General features: G+C 35.7%; 1 protein-coding gene across 1 annotated transcript in view; it reads left to right on the forward strand.

The window, feature by feature from the left end:
* The window catches only part of MALRD1 (MAM and LDL receptor class A domain containing 1), a 956,759-nt gene that overhangs the window by 167,197 nt on the left and 769,863 nt on the right, over positions 1 to 19,699 (forward strand). The window contains exons 15-17 of the mRNA XM_064284901.1: positions 14,332 to 14,484; positions 14,928 to 15,033; positions 16,076 to 16,443. Coding sequence (XP_064140971.1) covers positions 14,332 to 14,484; positions 14,928 to 15,033; positions 16,076 to 16,443 — 627 coding nt within the window. The remainder of the gene's footprint in view (positions 1 to 14,331; positions 14,485 to 14,927; positions 15,034 to 16,075; positions 16,444 to 19,699) is intronic.

Raw genomic sequence — 19,699 nt, forward strand, 5'->3', positions numbered from 1 at the left:
AAATTACAGTCTCTGGGGATACAACCCAGACATTAGTAGTTTTATAAGCTCCCTGGGAGCCCTGGTGGTGAAGGGTTTAGGAGCTCAGGCCAGTAACCAAAAGGTCAGCAGTCTGAACCCACCAGCTGCTCCTCGGAAACCCTACAGGGCAGTTGTACTCCATCCTATAGGGTCGCTATGAGTTGGAATTGACTCGATGGCAAACAACAAAAAGCTTCCTCCCTGGTGATTCCAATGTACAGCACTGTTAATATTATTAGTATTTGAAGCATTTAAGCAAGAGATGAAAGCCTTGAAATCACATTACTTTTCAAATTTTTATTTTATTACTATCTTTAGACTATTTATTATTGTGTCCTTAGGTATTTCTAATGTGCATATTTCCTTTTTTGTTTTATATTGCTACTGAAATGTTTAGTCACTGATGAAAAATATTTGCTTTCTTATTCTTATACTCTCTTTAAACTTGAATAAGCACCAGGATATCAATTTCTTAGACTAGCTCTGTTTTAAGAAATAATTCAAGCATATCGCAGTTCAGAAACAAACAACAAAAACTCCTTACCATTTGTTGAATGAGAGCGGAGCTTCATTTTCATCACATTTATGTGGAAAATGTCCAGTAAGAGAATTTATCCTGTGCTCGCTCTCACAGAACTAGAGTAAATCATAATATAAACATATAATAAACTCTAGGTAAGTTCATCTCACAAGCCTAAACTTTTAAAGAATTATTTTTGAAATAATAATTACATTAAATGTACACTACTGTAATATAGGTGAACAGAAAACGTGATTTGGAAATGGGCTTACTCTTCCTTACCTAAGAATGTTGCTGTTGTTGATAGATGCCATTGAGTCAGTTCCGACTAATAGCGAACCTATATACAACAGAATAAAACACTGCCCAATCCTGTACCATGTTCACAATTGTTCCTATATTTAGCCCATTGTTGCAGCCACTGTGTAAATCCATCTCATTGAGGGTCTTCCACTTTCCCTGACCCTCTGCTTTATCGAGCATGATGTCCTTCTCCAGAGACTGGTCTCTCCTGATAACATGTCCAAACTAAGAAAGACAAATTCTCACCATCCTTGCTTCTCAGGAGCATTCTGGCTGTATTTCTTCCAAGACAGATTTGTCTCTGCTTCTGGCAGCCCATGGTATATTCAATATTCTTTGCCAACACCATAGATCAAAGGCATCAGTTCTTCTACTGTCTTCCTTATTCATTGTCTGGCTTTCGCATGCATGTGAGGCAACTGAAAATACCATGGCTTGGGTCAGGTGTAGTCCTCAAAATGACATCTTTACTTTTTAACCCATTAAAGAGGTCTTTTGCAGGCATTTGATTTCTTGACTGCTGCTTCCAAGGGTGTTGATTATGGATCCAAGTAAAATGAAATCCTTGACAACCTCAATCTTCTCTCCATTTATCCTGATGTTGCTTATTGGTCCAATTGTGAGGATTTTTATTTTCTTTGTGTTTACTGTAATCCATACTGAAAGCTACACTACAAGAAATACTAAAAGGAATTCTTTGGGCTGAAGAAAAATGTAATAAAAACAATAAATATTTGAGTAAGTCTAAATGACTGATAGTATGAAAAAGACCATAATAACAACAGCAATAATAATGTCTGTGTGATTGAAATATAGAGAGAATTAAAATAAATGAGTCGAGAGGTTAGCAAAAAGTGCTCAGTGTGACCAATGGACCAGCACATTGCCATCACCTGGGCACTTGTTAGCCATAAACAAGATCAGGTACCTTCCTGTGCCTACTGATTCAGAATGTGAATTTTAACAAAATCCAAAGACAATTTACAGGCACTTAAAGTTCAAGAAACACAGTTCTAAAGTTTTGCATTGCCTGAGTAAATGGAGAAATACCAAAAATATTTGATTTTGGCAGTTCAAGGGTGCAATTTGTAATCTCTGGGGTAATGACTGCAAAATAAATTAAAGAATGTGTTTAATCACTACAAAGCAAATGTGGGGCCAGGATGATTAAAGATAAGCAATCCTAAAGAAGACAAAAAAGTAAGGAAAAAAAAAACAGAACAGATGGGACAAATATTAGGTAAAGAGTAAGATGTTAAATTTAACTCAAATATATTAAAAATTACATTAAGTATAAATGGACTAAAATACAAAGATTTTCAGATTTGTTTGAAAAACAGCAATATGCATAAAAAATACTGCTTATAAAAGACATAAAATACATACATTTATAAAAGTTGATAGTAAAAGGTTAAAATATATAATATGCAGTAATTAATAGAAATAAAGCTAGAGTAACTATACTAATAGAAGGCAGATTAGTTTTTAAGATAAAAAAACCCAAAACTATAGAGAAAGTGGAATATTTCATAATGATGATAGTTTTGGCTCACGATGATGTTGTTGTTGGTAGTTGTCACTGAGTCGATGCCAACTCACGGCAACCCCATGTGTGCAGAGTATAAGTGCTCTATAAGATTTTCAAAGCTGTGACCTTTCAGAAACAAATTGCCAGGTCTGTCTTCTGAGGTGCCTCTGGGTTGGTTTGAAGCACTAACTTTTTAACTAGTAATTAAGTGCTTAACATTTGTGCCACTAATTTTTTTAATTAAGTGCTTAACATTTGTGCCACTTAGTGACTCTGTGTGTCACCAAAATGTAAATATACATTTTATGATATTAAAAGGAGAAATAAATGAATTCTAATTCATAGAGAAGAATTAAAAGAAACAATAGCTCTGTGAACAACTAACAGGAAAAGCTGTAGATAGATAACACTGTACCCAATATCTACAATACATTTTCTTTTCAGTTATACACAGAATATCTATGAAAATTAGATTTGCATGCTGGACATTTTAAGAGATGAAAATTTTCCGGAATATGTCCTCTGACCACAGTGCAGTCAAACTAGATGTCAGTAACGTAAAGCCAACTAGAAAATCTCTACATGTTTTGAAATTAGGCAATACATTTCTAAATAACCCAAGGATCAAAGAATAAATCCTTGTGAATATAGGAAATATGTAAAACTGAATGAAAATGAAGACACTAAAAAATAAAATTTTTATTTTATTTTTTTTTGACACTACATATCAAAATTATGGGTTGAGGAAAATGGATAGCCTTAAACAGGTATATCAGAAAAAAAAAAAAAAAACAGATTTAAAAGCAATTTTCTAAGCCTCCTTCTCAAAATAGAGAAAGATCAAATAAACCAAGTAAAGAAGGAAGTAAATAATATAAAATAGCTGAGAAAATTAATTAAAAAAAATATGAACAACAAATGCACAGTAGAGAAGAAGTGGAGCAAAAGTTGTATCTTTGAAAAGACCAACAAAAATGAGAAACTGCTATCAAGACTGAAGAAGAGAGAAAAAAATACAAATAACTCTTAACACAAATGAAAAATAGAATTGTAGGTACTGCACACATTAAGAATCTGAGAGGATATTATGAACAGTTTTTTCTATTATCTATTGAAAATATAGACAAAATGAATAAATTCCTCAGAAAAGATTATTACCAAATTTATCATAAGTCACAATGGTTGGAAAGATTTTTTAATGAGAACATAGAAAGTGCTACTTATAAGTGAAAAGATTGATAATTTGTACTACATTAAAGTGGAGAACTTCTGTTTTCTGAAAGATGACATTAACAAAGGGAAAGTGCAAGCCACAAAATGGGAGATGATATTTGCAACACATATAGTGTAAATAGGGCTCAAATCCGTAATAAATAAAGAAAACCTATAAATAAAAATCTACCACTTAGTTTTTCATACCATAGTGGCTTGCCTGTTGCTATGATGCTGAAAGATATGCCACCAGTATTTCAAATACCAGCAAGGTCACTCACGGCAGACAAGTTTCAGCAGAGATTCCAGACCAAGACTGACAGGAAAAGGAACTGACAGTCTACTTCAGAGTAAACTGGCCAGTGAAAACCTTATGAATGGCAGTAGAACATTGTTATAGTGCTGGAAGATGAGACCCTTGGGTTGGAAGACACTCAAAATATGACTGGGAAGAGCTGCCTCCTCAAAGTAGAGTCAACTTTAATGATGTGGATGGAGTAAAGCTTTTGGGACCTTCATTTGCTGAGATGTCATAACTCGAAATGAGAACAGCTGCAAACATCCATTAATAATCAGAACATGGAATGTATGAAGTATAAATCTAGAAAATTGGAAGTCATCAAAAATGAAATAGAACGCATAAAGATTGATATCCTAGGCATTAGTGAGCTGGAATGGACTGGTATTGGCCATTTTGGCCAGACAGTCATATGGTCCACTATGTTTGGAATGACAAATTGCAGAGGTATGGCTTTAGATTCATTGTCAAAAAGAGCATTTTAAGATTTATCCTAAAGTACAACACTGTCTGTCAGTGATAGGATGATATTCACATGCCTACAAGGAAGACCAATTAATACAACTATTAATCAAATTTATGCACCAACCACTAAGGCCAAAGATGAAGAAGCTGAAGATTTTTACCAACTTCTGCAATTTGAAATTGATCAAATATGCAGTCAGATGCATTGATAATTACTGGTGATTGCAACACAAAAGATGGAAACAAAGAAGGATTGGTAGTTGTAAAATATGACGTTAGTGATAGAAATGATGCTGGAGATCGCATTTTAGAATATTGCAAGACCAATAACTTATTTGTTGGAAATACGTTTTTTCAACAAAACAATCTGTGCACATGGACCTTGATGAAATACCCAGGAATCAAACTGACTATGCCTATAGAAAGAGACAATAAAGAAGCTCAATATCATCAGTCAGAACAAGGCCAGGGGCCAACTGTGGAACAGACCATCAACTGCTCATATGCAAGTTCAAGTTAAAACTGAAGAAAATTAAAACAAGCCCACAAGAGCCAAAACATGACCTTAAGTATATCACACCTGAATTTAGAGACCATTTCAAGAACAGATTTGATGCATTGAACACTAATGACTGAAGACCAGATGATTTGTGGGAAGACCCACAATCATACATGAAGAAAGCAAGAGGTCATTAAAAAGAAAGAAAAGACCAAAATGTAAGACTCTGAAACGTGCTCTTGAATGTAGAATAGTTAACGCAAATGGAAGAAATGATGAAGTAAAAGAGCTGAACAGAAGATTTCAAAGGGCGACTAGAGAAGACAAAGTAAAGTATTATAATGAAATGTGCAAAGACTTGAAGTTAGAAAACCAAAGAGGAAGAACCTGCTCAGCTTTTCTCAAGCTGAAAGAACTAAAGAAAAAATTCATGCCTTAAGTTGTAATATTGAAGGCTTCTATGGGCAAAATATTGAGCAACACAGGAAGTATCCAAAGAAGATGGAAGGAATACACAAATTCACTCTACCAAAAAGAAGTGGTCAGTGTTTATCCATTTCAGGAAGTAGCACATGATCAAGAACCAATGGTATTGAATGAAGAAATCCAAGCTGCACTGAAGGTACTGGCAAAAAACAAGGTTGTGTCCTTTCACCATGCTTATTCAATCTGTATGCTGAGCAAATATCAGAGAAGCTGGACTATATGCAGAAAAAAGCAGGATCAGAATTGGAGGAAGCCTCATTAACAACCTGTGATATGCAGATGACGCACCTTGCTTGTTGAAAGTGAAGAAGACTTGAAGCCCTTACTGATGAAGATCAAAGACTACAGCTTTTAGTATGGATTACACTGCAACATCAAAAAAAAAAAAAAATCCCTACAACAAGACCAATAAGCAACATCATGATAAACAGATAAAATATTGAAGTTGTCAGCGATTTCATTTTAATTGGATCCACAATCAACACCAAAGGAAGTAGCTGTCAAGAAATCAAGTAAAGTATTGCATTGGACAAATGTGTTGCAAAAGACCTCTTTAAAGTCTTAAAAAGCATAGATATCACTTTGAGGACTAAAGTGCGCCTGACCCAAGCCATGGTATTTTCAGTTGCCTCATACGCATACAAAGACTGGACTAGGAATTAAAGGAAACCGTAGAAGGATTGATGCCTTTGAATTACAGTAAAGAATATTGAATATACCATGGACTGCCAGAAGAATGAACAAATCTATCTAGGAAGAAGTACAGCCAGAATGCTCCATAGAACCAAGAATGAGGTTATTTCATCACACATACTTTGGACATGTTATCAGGAGGGACCAACCCTGGAGAAGGACATCATGCTTGGCGAAGCAGAGGGTCAGTGGAAAAGAAGGGGACCCTTAAAGAGATGCAGTGACACAGTGGCTGCAACAATGGGCTTAAACATAGCAACAATTGTGAGGATGGCAATGTTTTGTTCACTATGAGTTAGAACCAACTCAATGGCACTTAACCACAGCAATAAATAAAAATATGGAAATGACTTGAACAAGATCATTAAAAAATTAGAATTTTCAAATAGCAAATAAATGTATGAAAGGTTGCTCAACCTAAAAGTAACTTGTTGTTACTATGTCCCACCAAGTTGATTTTGTCTCATAATGGCTCCATATGCGGGAGTAGATCTGCCCCATAGGGTCTTCTGGGCTGTAATCCTTATGGGAACAGATCACCAGGTCTTTCTCCTAAAAGGTAACTTAAGAAAATGCAGAATGAAAATATGTCGAGATGCCACTATCAGAAATAGCTAACTTTTTAAAAAATAATTTTGTTAAGATAATAATTGAAATATAATAAATTGTCCATATTTAGAATGTATAATTTAATAAGTTTTGACCTATGTGAATCCATTACCACAGTCAAGACAGTGAACATATTCTTCACCCCAAAAGTTTCTTCATGCCCCTTTATATAATTCTTTCCTCTTGCCCCTCACTGCCCTTCCCTTCCCCAGGCAACCACTGATCTTCTTTCTGTCACTGTATATTCGTTTGCATTTTCTAGAGTTTATGTAAATAAAATGACACATCCTATATTCTTTTTCTGGGTGGGAGGGGCCTGGCTTCTTTCACTTTACACTTATCCATGTTGTTGTATGTGGTGATAGTCCATTCTTTTTTTTTTTTTCTGAATAGTATTCCACAGTATTAATATACCAAAATTTATCAACTCACCTGTTAATGGGCATTTGGGCTGTTTTCAATTTTGAGCTAATACAAATAAAGCTGCTATGTATATTCTTGTGGAAGTCATTGAATAGGAATACACTTTCAGTTCTCTTGAATAAATACCTAGGAGTGGGATGGCTGGATCTATGCTAACTCTATGTTTAGCTTTTTTTTTTTAAGAGAATGTTAAACCATTTTCTAAAGTGGTTGTACCACTTTACCTTCTCACCACCAGGGTGTCAGAGTTGTAATTTCTCCACATCTTTCCCCACACTTGATATATCATTCCATCTTTTTAATTTTAGCCATTCTAGTGGATGTGAAGTGGTAATTCATTGTAGTTTTAGTTTGCATCCCTTATGATTAACGATAATTGAGTATCTTTCATAAGTTTATTTGGCATCCAGATACCTTCTTTGCTGAAGTCTTAATTATTGAGTTTTGGATGTTCTTTGTGTATTCTTTCTTTATTTTTCTTCTTAGCACTTATCACCATTAAATGGAAAATATATCTTACTTTGTTTCTTTACTCTGTCTTCTAATGTTCTCACCCCCTCGCTCCAGTGTGTAAACTCCATGAAAACAGAAATTCTTTATTTTTCTGATTTCTTTTTCCTTTTCATTGCTGTGTTCTTAGAGTTTATAGATGTGCCAGGCAGGAAGCACGTAGTCAATACATATTTGTCGGATGAATCAGTAATGAATGAATGAATGAGTAAAGGTAGTTATTAATCTGTATCATAATCATCTATTTGTTTATTTATTTCCCACATTAGATTCTCAGCTTCTTGATCGTGGGCCATATCTATATATTTAACCTAGTGCCTGTCAAGAATTGTGAAAGATCTGAAATTTTACCCTCCTTGCAAGCTAGTAAGTTAGCCTACCACAGTTTCATGGATGCTGGCAGGAGACGTGAGACTCTTGGGTCACAGCACATGGTCCTTCCTCATGGCACAGAGAGCAGCATAAGCATCATGTATACATTGATTCCTTTTGCCCCATGTCTCATGCAGATGACAAATAGGGGCCCAGATCGATATACGTATGAGATAGGTTTGCATCACAGCTAAGAAAGCCTTAGCTTACACAATCCCAGTCTTTTATAATGGGCTACAAACTTTTTTTTTTTTTTTTTAGAGTCTCCTACGTTTATCTCATAGGAGACTCTTAAAAAAACATATGTAGAATAATGTACTTAATCTCAGCGGTTAAGAGCTACAGCTTCTAACCAAAAGATCAGTAGTTCGAACCCACCAGCCACTCCTTATAAGCCCTAGAGGGCAGTTCTGCTCTGTCCTATAGGGTTGCTATGAATAGGAATCATCAACTCGACAGCAATGGGTTTTTAATTTGGTCTCAAATATAATAATATTGATTTACAAATATTATTTAGTCGTTTTTGCATTCATGTTCCTTTAAAAGATTTTGTTATTTCTGTTTATTTATATGAACATTTGTTTTATTTCATGGTACTTTTGCAAATACATACTGTTATACATTGTGTGTTAAATATTTAATAAATATTAACTATTGATGAAGACTAGAGTTCAATGACTTTAACCTTATCATAACTTCAAACAGATAATCATTTCAGTGCATGGGAAAACCTGAAACTCAAAGAAATATAATAATAGAGAACATGTTCTAAAATAGAATATATAGTATTAATGCATTTGATGTTTGTAGTAACCTCTGTTTAATCAAGTAAAGTACAACTGCAATGAACCTAAGCCAACATACTAGAACACTCAGTTGACTTTTTCTCTCCTTCATGCAACTTTTAGAGAGTCATGAAACCTAGGGGGAAAAAGCTTAAAAGAAACAAAGAGATTCAATCTGGTAGACTTCTAGTTAGCATTACAAAACCAAACCAAACCTATTGCTGTCGAGTCGATTCTGACTCATAGCGACCCTACAGAGTTTAAAATTTACTTCCAGAACATGTCTTTTGATCATGCAAGCTTAGATTTTGTACGATCTTCAATTAGACATACGTAGCACAGTGCCTGGCACATAATAGTTGTTAAAAAAACTATTAGCTATTGTTATTATTACCTTTTTTAAACTAATATATTATTATTACCTTTTTAAACTAATTTTTAAGAGCATAGTCTTTGACATCAGAACTAGCTTGGAATTGTGTCAGTAGTAATGAGCACTGGGGGATTATATGTTGTCTCAGTTATCTAGTGGTGCTATAGCAGAAATACCACAAGTGGGTGGCTTTAACAAATGGAAATTTATTTTCTCACAGTTTAGGAGGCTAGAAGTCTGAATTCAGGATGCCGGCTCTAGGTGAAGACTTTCTCTCTCTGTTGGCTCTGTGGGAAGTTCTGTGTTTCCTTTCAGCTTCAACTCCTATGTTCCTTGGCGATCATGTACCGTGTATCTTTGCCCATCTCTGCTTGGTTGCTTCCTTGCTTAATCTGCTTTTATATCTCAAAAAGAGATTGATTTAGGACATGCTACCTAATTAACAAAGAAAACCCATTCTAAATGGGATTATAACTGCAGGTACAGGGGTCAGGATATACAACACAGGCCTTTGGGGGACACAGTTCAATCCATAACATATGCTAACTCTTAACTTTATATTTCTCATCTCTAACACAGGGGCAATAGTATTTTCTTTGATATTTTGAGGATTAAGTAAGGTGACATATGTGTCTATGCCCTTGCTATTTCAGATTCTACCCTGGTGGCATAGTGGTTAAGTGCTACAGCTGCTAACCAAAGGGTCAGCAGTTCAGATCTGCCAGGCACTCCTTGGAAACTCTATGGGGCAGTTCTACTCTGTCCTATAGGGTCGCTATGAGTTGGAATCTACTCGATGGCGCTGGGTTTGGTGTTTTTTTGGGGGTATGTAAGTCACAGTGGGGCTGTCAGCTCTAGGTTTTTACCTTTTTTTTTAATTACCGCTTACGTTTTCAGCCATTTTTTAAACATGAGCATCTTGCCTACATGGCTGCAACCAGAGGGAATTAGGCTTTCAATCACATGCTGTGTCAGAACACATTTCCTCTTGACTTCTCCAGTCTTTTTGTGAGGCCCGAGTTATCAGCCTAGAATTTCTCTTTGTACACTTTGTGTTTATTCCTTACAAATGAACCTCAAAAGAGATTATCCCAAAACGTCATAGAGGTTTGACAGTGAATCTGAAATGAGATGGGTTCTGATTCTGGATTCTTTTCTCTCACAAGATTTCTTGGCCCCTATATAAATTTATCTTTTTATCTTAATCAAGAGCTCTGAAAATGTCAGTAGTACTGTATGGTGATGGATCTATTTGTCAATCCATCAAATATCCCTTAGCAACATTCCCCAGGGACAACTACTGTAATTATACTTAGGGAACTAAGGGAGACCACTCAGGTAATTTTTGTCGCAATGATTAAAAGCAGTTTTAGAGTCACCAGCTTTTCTACTTGTTGCCACGGAATGTTGTTATTGTTGTTGTTAGGTGCTGTCAAGTGAGTTCTGACTCACAGCGACCCTATAGAACAGAGTAGAACTGCCCCATAGGGTTTCCAAGGAGCCGTTGTTGGATTTGAACTGCTGACCTTTTGGTTAGCAGCAGAGGTCTTAACCACTATGCCAGTGGCGCTCCAACCATAGATACACAAATATAATTTTTAGGGATTCTATGTCAAAAGGCATTCTGTGTGAATGTAAAAGCACGAAACTTGATATATAATAAACCCTGAGTAAATGATAACTGTAATTGTTATTATAAATTATGATGATTCCGATGATGACAATAATTGAGGAAGTTATTAATGATGTTCCAGAAACAGTAAAAAATCCTACAGCATCAAATATTAAAACATGCCCAGGGTATTGTGTTTCCGAGTCAGAGAAGGATATACAGGTAGCCCTGACTTACGATGGGGTTCCGTTCTGAGGACTCTGTCATAAGTCGGTTCTAAAAAACCCCACCAAAACCAAACCCGTTGCCATCAACTCGATTCTGACTCACAGTGACCCTACAGGATAGAGTAGAACTACCCCACGGAGTTTCCAAGGAGCGCCTGGTGGATTCAAACTGCCGACCTTTTGGTTAACAGCCGTAGTACCTAACCACTGGGCCACCAGGGTTTCCTAAGTCGGTTCTAAGGAAGTCAAACACCTTTATTTATTTATTTTTTTAGTTTTCATTATTACTGCCTTTTCTTATCAGTATCTTTATAAATTCAATCTTTAAACACCTTCGAGTGAACGTCTGAGAATGCTAACATCAGCATATTATGCACTGCAACGTTATATGTAGTACATATTACTAGCGTTAAGATGTACAAAAGAAAAAAAAAAGGTAGTAAGTTTGGTTCTTCGTAACGTGAATACCTCCTTAGCTGGGGACTACCTGTACTTAATTTTCAAAAACTGTTCTAATGAGGTATGTATTTGATTAACAGTTAACCAGAAGATTGATTTCATTGATTATTACATCTCTGATCAATAATGATTTCTTAAAATGTGTACAGATATCTAAACTTATAGGAACAAAGAACACTAGCAAGGAGTATATGAATTTTAATGGCATAATCATCCATTGCAACCACCGTCTCTGATGGCCTTGTCTAGGAGAAGGAATTGCTTCAATCGTTGCTTAAAATACTATGATTAGAATATTCATTTATTTCCACAATAATATCTCTCTGGATAAAAAAAAAAAAAAAAAATTTTTTTTTTTTTTTGATAGTATGTGATAAAGTTCCCTTTTCAGGTAGGTGTGTGAGGGAGATATTACGAAGTAGCAATAATTTATTTTCTTTCTATCTTTCCATAAAATAAACTGCTGGATCTTGTTCTCTGAATTGTTTAGAATAGGAGTCAACAGCATTTGATTGACTGGTGGCTGAAATGACATCTACATACTCTGAAGTCCCTGGAATCTCTCTATATTCTTATGGATTATTTTTGAGTTATGTATTTATAAATAGAGATAACTTTTAAAAATACAAAGACTTAAAGAGTCTTAGAATCTGTCATTAAATACTAACTCATATAACTTATCATTACTTTTCAATTTTTAAGTAGCATTTAGCTTTGTTTCATCACAGATTTCTAAATTTTACTTGAAATTATTTTCTAAATAGAACACTTCATTTTAATGATTTCTAATTGTCTCAGTATGCTGAAATATAGCTATCGCTTGTTTATTATAGTAGATACAAAATTTAAAACATACTGTATTCATTTCTAAATGTAATCATAGATTCCCATTGACTTTTATAAAATTTGGAAGTATTCTGCTGGCCAAATTTTGGGACAGGAAACTTGATGGAAAACAGACATATTTTTGAAATCAGATATTTAATATAAGATGAAAAATAAACAAATAAAAAAGGTGTTCATAATCTTAGTCCTCGCCTCACATTCCTCCCTCTGTAGAAGTAGCATTCCCAAAAGTGAAAATAATTCATCATTAGATTAAAATATCCTTACAATTTAAAATTTCATAATCTCATTGAGTGATTTACTTGTACTTTTATTCTCTAAACTCATTGCTTATTTCCTAGGTTCTTTTACAAAGTACTATCTATGTAGTTTATTGTTAAGTTTTTGTTTAAAAATCGCCAGTGGCCAAGGGTCCCAGTGTAATCATTGCTCATCAGTGGAAGGGCACATCAGTTTGCACTGCTATATGTAGTAACAGCTGAATGTCAGCATTAAGCAAATTCAGGTTATGCCTTCTTGACTTAAATTTTTTCAATCTAATGAGAATTACCACTTATCAGTATCAACAGATCAACAGATACAGAAAGAATATTACACTTGGAGTCAGAGTATGTGAGTTCCAACCCCATTTTACAATTTGACCTTGGACAAATTAATAACACCTCCCTTTCTTCCTCTGAAAAACAAGAGCAACAAAAATAACAATCTAACTCCATTATAGGGCTATTGTGAAAGTTAGACCTATATAAAACATTAGGGACAGGGTCTAGTATATAATATGTTCAGTAAATACTAGCTATAATACTACACTTCTACTAAAAAAAAAACTAAACCCATTGCTGTCAAGTCAATTCTGACTCACAGCGACCCTATAGGACAGAGCAGAACTGCCTCATAGTGTTTCCAAGGAGTGCCTGGTAGATTCGAACTGCCGACCTTTTGGTTAACAGCCAAAGCTCTTAACCACTACACCACCAGGGTTTCCAACACTGCTACTACTATTAACTATTATAACTTTCTCTTACTCCCGTTCTCACCTTTTCTCCTCTTCCTCAAGTATGTCTCTGTGGAAGTTAACTGATTCCTCTATTTATCTGAAAAATTGGGAAATATCCTTTCTTGTTTTAATTATGCAATGTATACAGTGCCATGTGAAATATAAAGTACTACAGACATCGAAGGGAACATTATATTAAGTATGGTCCATATGGAATTTTAAATATTAGTTATTTTTTTTAAGTGTCTTAGTTTCCAGGCCTGCCATAACAAAAATACCACTGGTGGGTAGCTTTAAAGAAGAGGAACTAACTTTCTCACAGCTCTGGAAGCATAGAAGTCTGTATTCAGGGCATTAGCAGAGCTATGTTCTCACTCTCTGTGGGCTCTGTGGAAAGATCCTGCCTTGTCTCTTCAGCTTCTGAAAACCATCAGTGTTTCTTGGTGTTCCTTGGCTTATACACGGATCCTCACATGCTGTCTACCCCTGTGTGTGTGACTGTCTTTGTGTGTCTTTCTCTTTCATAAAATATCACTTAGAAAGGATTAGGATTAGGATGCAACCTACTTCTTTATGACTTTGCAAAGAAAACACTATTTCTGCAAATAAAAACCCTATTTCTCCAAACAAGGTCATTCACCATTCACTGGTACGGGGTTATTAGCACTTCAACATACCTTTTTGAGGGACACAATTCAATCCACAATAAAGAACTACTTTTCATGGTTTAGTGTAAAATACTCTGTAGGAACAATTAAACCTTCTAGCTGATATAATTGCAAAAAGGAAACAAACATGAGTATCAGAATGAATTAGCAGATACTTGGCAATTCTATAAGCAATATGACTGAATGATGCCATTCTTAGAATATGTGGAAAAATTTTGAATTACTTGAGAATTCTGTCTTATCAATTATCAGTATGAAAAGCACAATTGCGTTTTTCGGATCAGATACATCTTTTTTCCTTAAATGTGTCCCTTGATGTACTTAGACAAGCATATTAAGGTAATTTCTACTTGAGCTCGTTACCCTTTTTGAAATGTGTGAACCTTTTGGAAAGCCAAGGTAAGAACCGCAGTTTTGTTCTTTAGCTTCCGAATGTGATTTTGAAGAAAACAGCTGTGGTTGGTTTGAAGCCATTAGTGGGGACCACTTTAACTGGATATGGGGCTCCAGAAGCAACCTTTCTGCTGATTTTGAGCAACAGGCTCCACCTCAGGATCACACTCGCAACACAGCTCGAGGTAAGACGTAAGCAGAGCTCGTCTCTAACTGCTCCTATTTACAGTTCAGCCAGGCCCGGGAGGAGAAAGAGAAGCAATTAAGGTTCCATGTTACTGAATTGTAAGACGGCTGAATATTGTTAATTACAGTTATGTTGTCTGCATGAAATAATTACTTTATGAGAGGTGAGGAAAGAGTATAGTTTTTTTTATTGAATTAACCAAATTTATGAATTATTTTTAGCCTCATTTAGGTCTACATATAGATATTGTTATATTTATAAGAGTAAATTTGGGTAACATCCATTTCTATTGATTTTTTTTTTTTTTTCTTTTTACTGCTGTATGGTCTTGATTTTAGAGTTAAGTTGGGCATGGAACTTATTCAGTGTAGGGGTAAAAGAGATCTGTCTCTTTTTAGGGTCCAGTAGGTTAACTGACGATTTGGTTTTGTATCCCAATAGGGCATTTTATGTTTATTCTGAAGCAAAACAGCACCTTCTTACAAGTTGCTAAACTCCAGAGCCCAGTTTTCAGCCAGACAGGACCTGAATGTACACTTTCTTTCTGGTAAATATTATAAATGATGGCCAATTACCCTAGTGGATCAGAAAAGGGGTTTAGATTGCACAATAGGGATGATATATCACTGATGCAGTGAGTATGGCCTCACTGTTTTTTCAGTATTGCACTTACAGTCCAGCTATTACTTATGAACACTTTAATAATGATATAACAATGATGATGATGGTGTTCCTATATACACTTTCTCCTTCAATTAATGTTTTGTACGTAGACATATTAATAAATGTTAAAAGCCCAGGTGTGGAAAATTTGGAAGTAACATTTGGGGAGATGGAGATATGCTAGGAAAATGTTTCTTTTGAAGCTTACCAGGGCCCTTGGAGCCTCTAGAAAGGATTAGAACTATCTTCTTAAGGACAGATTTCCTTTTTAGATGTCCCGCTTTATGTCTTGATAAAGCATGGAAATGCTGATGAAGCAGACCTTTACGTTTTGTGTTTACATTTAGGGAAATGTGTTAAATTTAACTGGATATATTTTCCCTAAGGCTGGCAGTGGCAGTTGGTGTGCAAATGCTCGCTTTTCCTAGAGAAAATGTATAATACATAAAACATCTCCTTTTTGCCACACATATAATTTGAACATGAAATTTCAGTCTGGTGATTGCAGGCATCCTCTAGCCTTATGAGCAGTTATACTCTGCCCCTGGCTTTACTTTAAAAATAACCATCGCATTAAATTCACACAATTAGCATTTTGCTTTGGAGCATGTTATCAGCATTTGTTATGTTCACTTCTTAAGATGAAAGGGACTGTTTCCCTCCAACAGTGGATTATAATTTAATTAAGACTACTTCCTCTGTTCTGTACTGAACTCCTTGAGAAAGGCTCCCAGGGTCCTGAGAACCAGAGTGTGCACCTCAGCAGATAAGCTCTTTGCAAATGCGCAGCCACAATCACTGTAGGAATTAGAGGTGTCATTCATGATGACTAATTATTAATTGTTGACTGAGTAGAAGAGTCTAAAAGTTAAATATTTAGTATGTGCCGTAAGTCACTTCCATTTCTTGTGGATGCTCTTTTCCAGGTTTTATAACTATGGCCTTTTGGTGGGAGCAGCTGAACTGCAGCTACATGTGGGAAGATCCAGTGACTCCACAGTGCTCTGGAGGGTCTTATATAACCAGGGCAACCAGTGGTCAGAGGCCACCATTCAGCTTGGGCGCCTGACTCAACCCTTCTATTTGTCACTAGATAAAGTCAGTTTTGGCATTTATGATGGGATCTCAGCTATTGATGATATCAGATTTGAAAATTGTACACTTCCCCTCCCTGCTGAGAGCTGTGAAGGGCCAGGTCATTTCTGGTGTAAATACACCAAGGCTTGTGTAGAAAAGCTTCGGTTATGTGATCTGGTGGATGACTGTGGTGATAATACTGATGAGGCCGACTGTGGTAAGTATTTTTTGGCCTCTCTTCTGTGTTTTGATATGGTGACTTTGATCAATTTGCTGTTTTGTAGTTAATCAAGCCATTTGACATAAAGCTAATGAATATTACGTGTGATTAACTAAAAAGGTCATCAGTATTTATTAATATGTAAAATTTATTTTTAATATTTTTATATGCTGAGAGTCCCTGGGTGGTGCAAATGATGAACGCACTCGGCTGCTAACCCAAAGGTTGAAAGTCTACCCAGAGGCACTTTGGAAGAAAGACCTGGCAATCCATTTCCAAAAATGAACTATTGAAAACCCTATGGAGCAAGCACAGTTCTACTCTGACACACGTGGATTGCCAATGGTTAGAATTGACTGGAAGGCAACTGGTTTTCATATATGGTACTTATTAGGGATACAGTGATGAATGCAATAACGTAGACCCCTGCCCTCTTATAACCTGGAGTCTAATAGGGGAGATAGATATTATTCAAATAACTAATAAATATACAGCTGTGACAGGTGCTACACAGAGGAGTGCCATGAGTTCATATGATAAAGGCAATGATACCTAGCAAAGGTCTGAAAAATTATACGCAAGAGCATATATGCAAAAGCCTTCATATGTGGCTACATGTGTGGTTAGAGCAAGTATGAAGGGAAAATAAGGTAAAAGGCAAGGATGGAGAAGTCGTGGGAGGCCAGATTTGCAGATCTTTGTAGTATGTGTGAGGGAAGTTTTTCTTTATTTGAGAGTTTTTAAGGAGGGTAATACGATAAAATTGGCATACTTAAAAACGTTACTGTGGATACAGCATAATGAATAGATTAGAGGATAGTAGATTCAGGAGATCCCTTAGTAAGATATTGCAGTAGTTTATCAGAGAGAGGTTGACAGCTTGAATCACAGTGATGGGGATGGAGATAGAGGGACTAAACTTTGGGAAAATAGGAGGGGACATATAGTGATAATCTGGGCTATAGGGAACAGAGAGTGAAAGAAAAGTCTTAGGTTTCTTGTCAAAGATAAGTTCTACATTTATGGCTTAAACTATCTAAGAGTTTGGATGTGTAGTTCCAATGTTTGAAGTTTCAATGATTGTATCCAGCCCAAACCAAACCCGTTGCCATCAAGTCAATTCCGACTCGTAGCGGGAGTGGTCCTGAAAATAAATAAGAAGCTAAAAGTTTTTTTTTTTTTTTTTATTCCAAAAATCTGTCAGGAGAAAAAAAAAAAAAAGTTTGCATGACTCAGAAGATTTAGATTCCTCGTCCAGAAATGTCAACAATTCTTAAATTCTGAGCTGTGTGTCTATTACGCTGGGACCATAAAATGTTTGATAAGTTGTAGGAAACATTACATTAAGAAATTTCCATATAAATCATTGTGGAGTTTACATATATACGATTGTCTGTCTTTGATATCATCAGGCATTTTGAAGCCAGAATTACCATGCATCTCACCAAATTTCCACAACTGATATTTGAGTGAATATAAATAAAATTAATGATTTTGACAATGACAGTTATAAGAAGTGCAGCTTATGTTAAGATAATTTATTTTTGCAAGTTTAAAAAGCCTTTTTAACTTTTGTAAGATCCCAAAATTCCACTCCTTAAAAAGTGTCAACTTGTTGCTAAAGATAAGCAAATTATCCTTTGAACTTCTCAATGTTAATTTAGTAGAATGGGATTATGGGAGTATGATGATAATATCAAAATACTTCTTGTGACTATATATTATTTTAAGAAAATTGTAATGACATTAGATCATAGATTTTTCTCACAGCTTTCCATCTAGATATATTACTTATTGCACAGAATGCATTATGTGGTTAGACATCCTGAAATTTATGTTGTATATTTTTTTAAAATATGTAGGGGCATGATCTTTTTATAAGGGTGGAGGTACACATATTCCTGTTGAAAATGAAGACTGAGTGTGCAGTCAGTATGAAGACAGGCAATATAGAAGTCTGCTGGCTTTAGTGCCAGTTTTATATCAAAACCCCAGGACTTGACACTCTCCTTCTGCTCCACAGCAAGACTGACACCTGGGGAGTACGCTGTGGGTCCCCAGCTCACGTCACATCTGGGCTTGGTTAGTCACAAGTGAGGAAATATCAAGTGAGTGCTCATCCCCCAGTTGACATTTACTCACTTGGTTCCTTTCATTAGGTCTAAGCTCCTATTCTGTGGTTTCAGAGACAGATGATTTGTTCTTGCCTGGCTGCATTTATGCACATAGACTTTTATTTTTTGTTTCAGAGTGTTTGTTCACATTTGGTTCCAAGTGCGGTTACTAAGATGAATAATTAAAGGACAGCTGACATTTATTTTTTAAAAATATTAACTTATGTAAATGAAGCTAAAATATTCAACTGCCAATTAATTCTAAATCCTGTAGGCTCTGCCCAAATAATGCCAAATATATATTCTGTCTCATTTATTCTGAAACAGATACTTGGGGTCAAAAAAAATCCTCACATCTCGAAAAATGAATGTAAAAAAAAATGAATGTGCTCCTATATTAATCTAGAAGTTTAGGTGGGATGTTTAGGTAATAAGGGGCTAGTCAACTCTGAATTGTTCTAATGACTAAAGGAAATTAGAAGTATAAACGCTCCAGCTCAGAGGAGCTATAATCCCATGAAAGGTAACCAATAATGAGACATAGTTAAGAACATTCAAGGGGCTTGACATTACCTTAGGTATAAAAAAAAAAAGGTATAGAGATAGAAAAAGGGGGTAAGATGTTAGAGGCACACAGGGAAGATGTTCAACCATTTCAAGAGGTAGCACATGAACAGGAACCAATGGTACTGAAGGAAGAAGTCCAAGCTGCTCTGATGGCATTGGCGAAAAACAAGGCTCCAGGAATTGATGGAATATCAATTGAGATGTTTCAACAAACAGAGGCAGCGCTGGAGGTGCTCGCTCATCTATGCCAAGAAATGTGGAAGACAGCTTCCTGGCCAACTGACTGGAAGAGATCCATATTTATGCCTATCCTCAAGAAAGGCAATCCACCAAATGCAGAAATTATAGAACAATATCATTAATATCACACACAAGCAAAATTTTGCTGAAGATCATTTAAAAGCGGCTGCAACAGTATATCAACAGGAAACTGCCAGAAATTCAGGCTGGTTTCAGAGGAGGATGTGGAACCAGGGATATCATTGCTGTCAGATGGATCCTGGCTGAAAGCAGAGAATACCAGAAGGGTGTTTACCTGCGTTTTATTGACTATGCAAAGACATTTGACTGTG

Source organism: Loxodonta africana, chromosome 4 (assembly GCF_030014295.1).
Source record: "Loxodonta africana isolate mLoxAfr1 chromosome 4, mLoxAfr1.hap2, whole genome shotgun sequence".
NCBI classification, from domain to species: domain Eukaryota; kingdom Metazoa; phylum Chordata; class Mammalia; order Proboscidea; family Elephantidae; genus Loxodonta; species Loxodonta africana.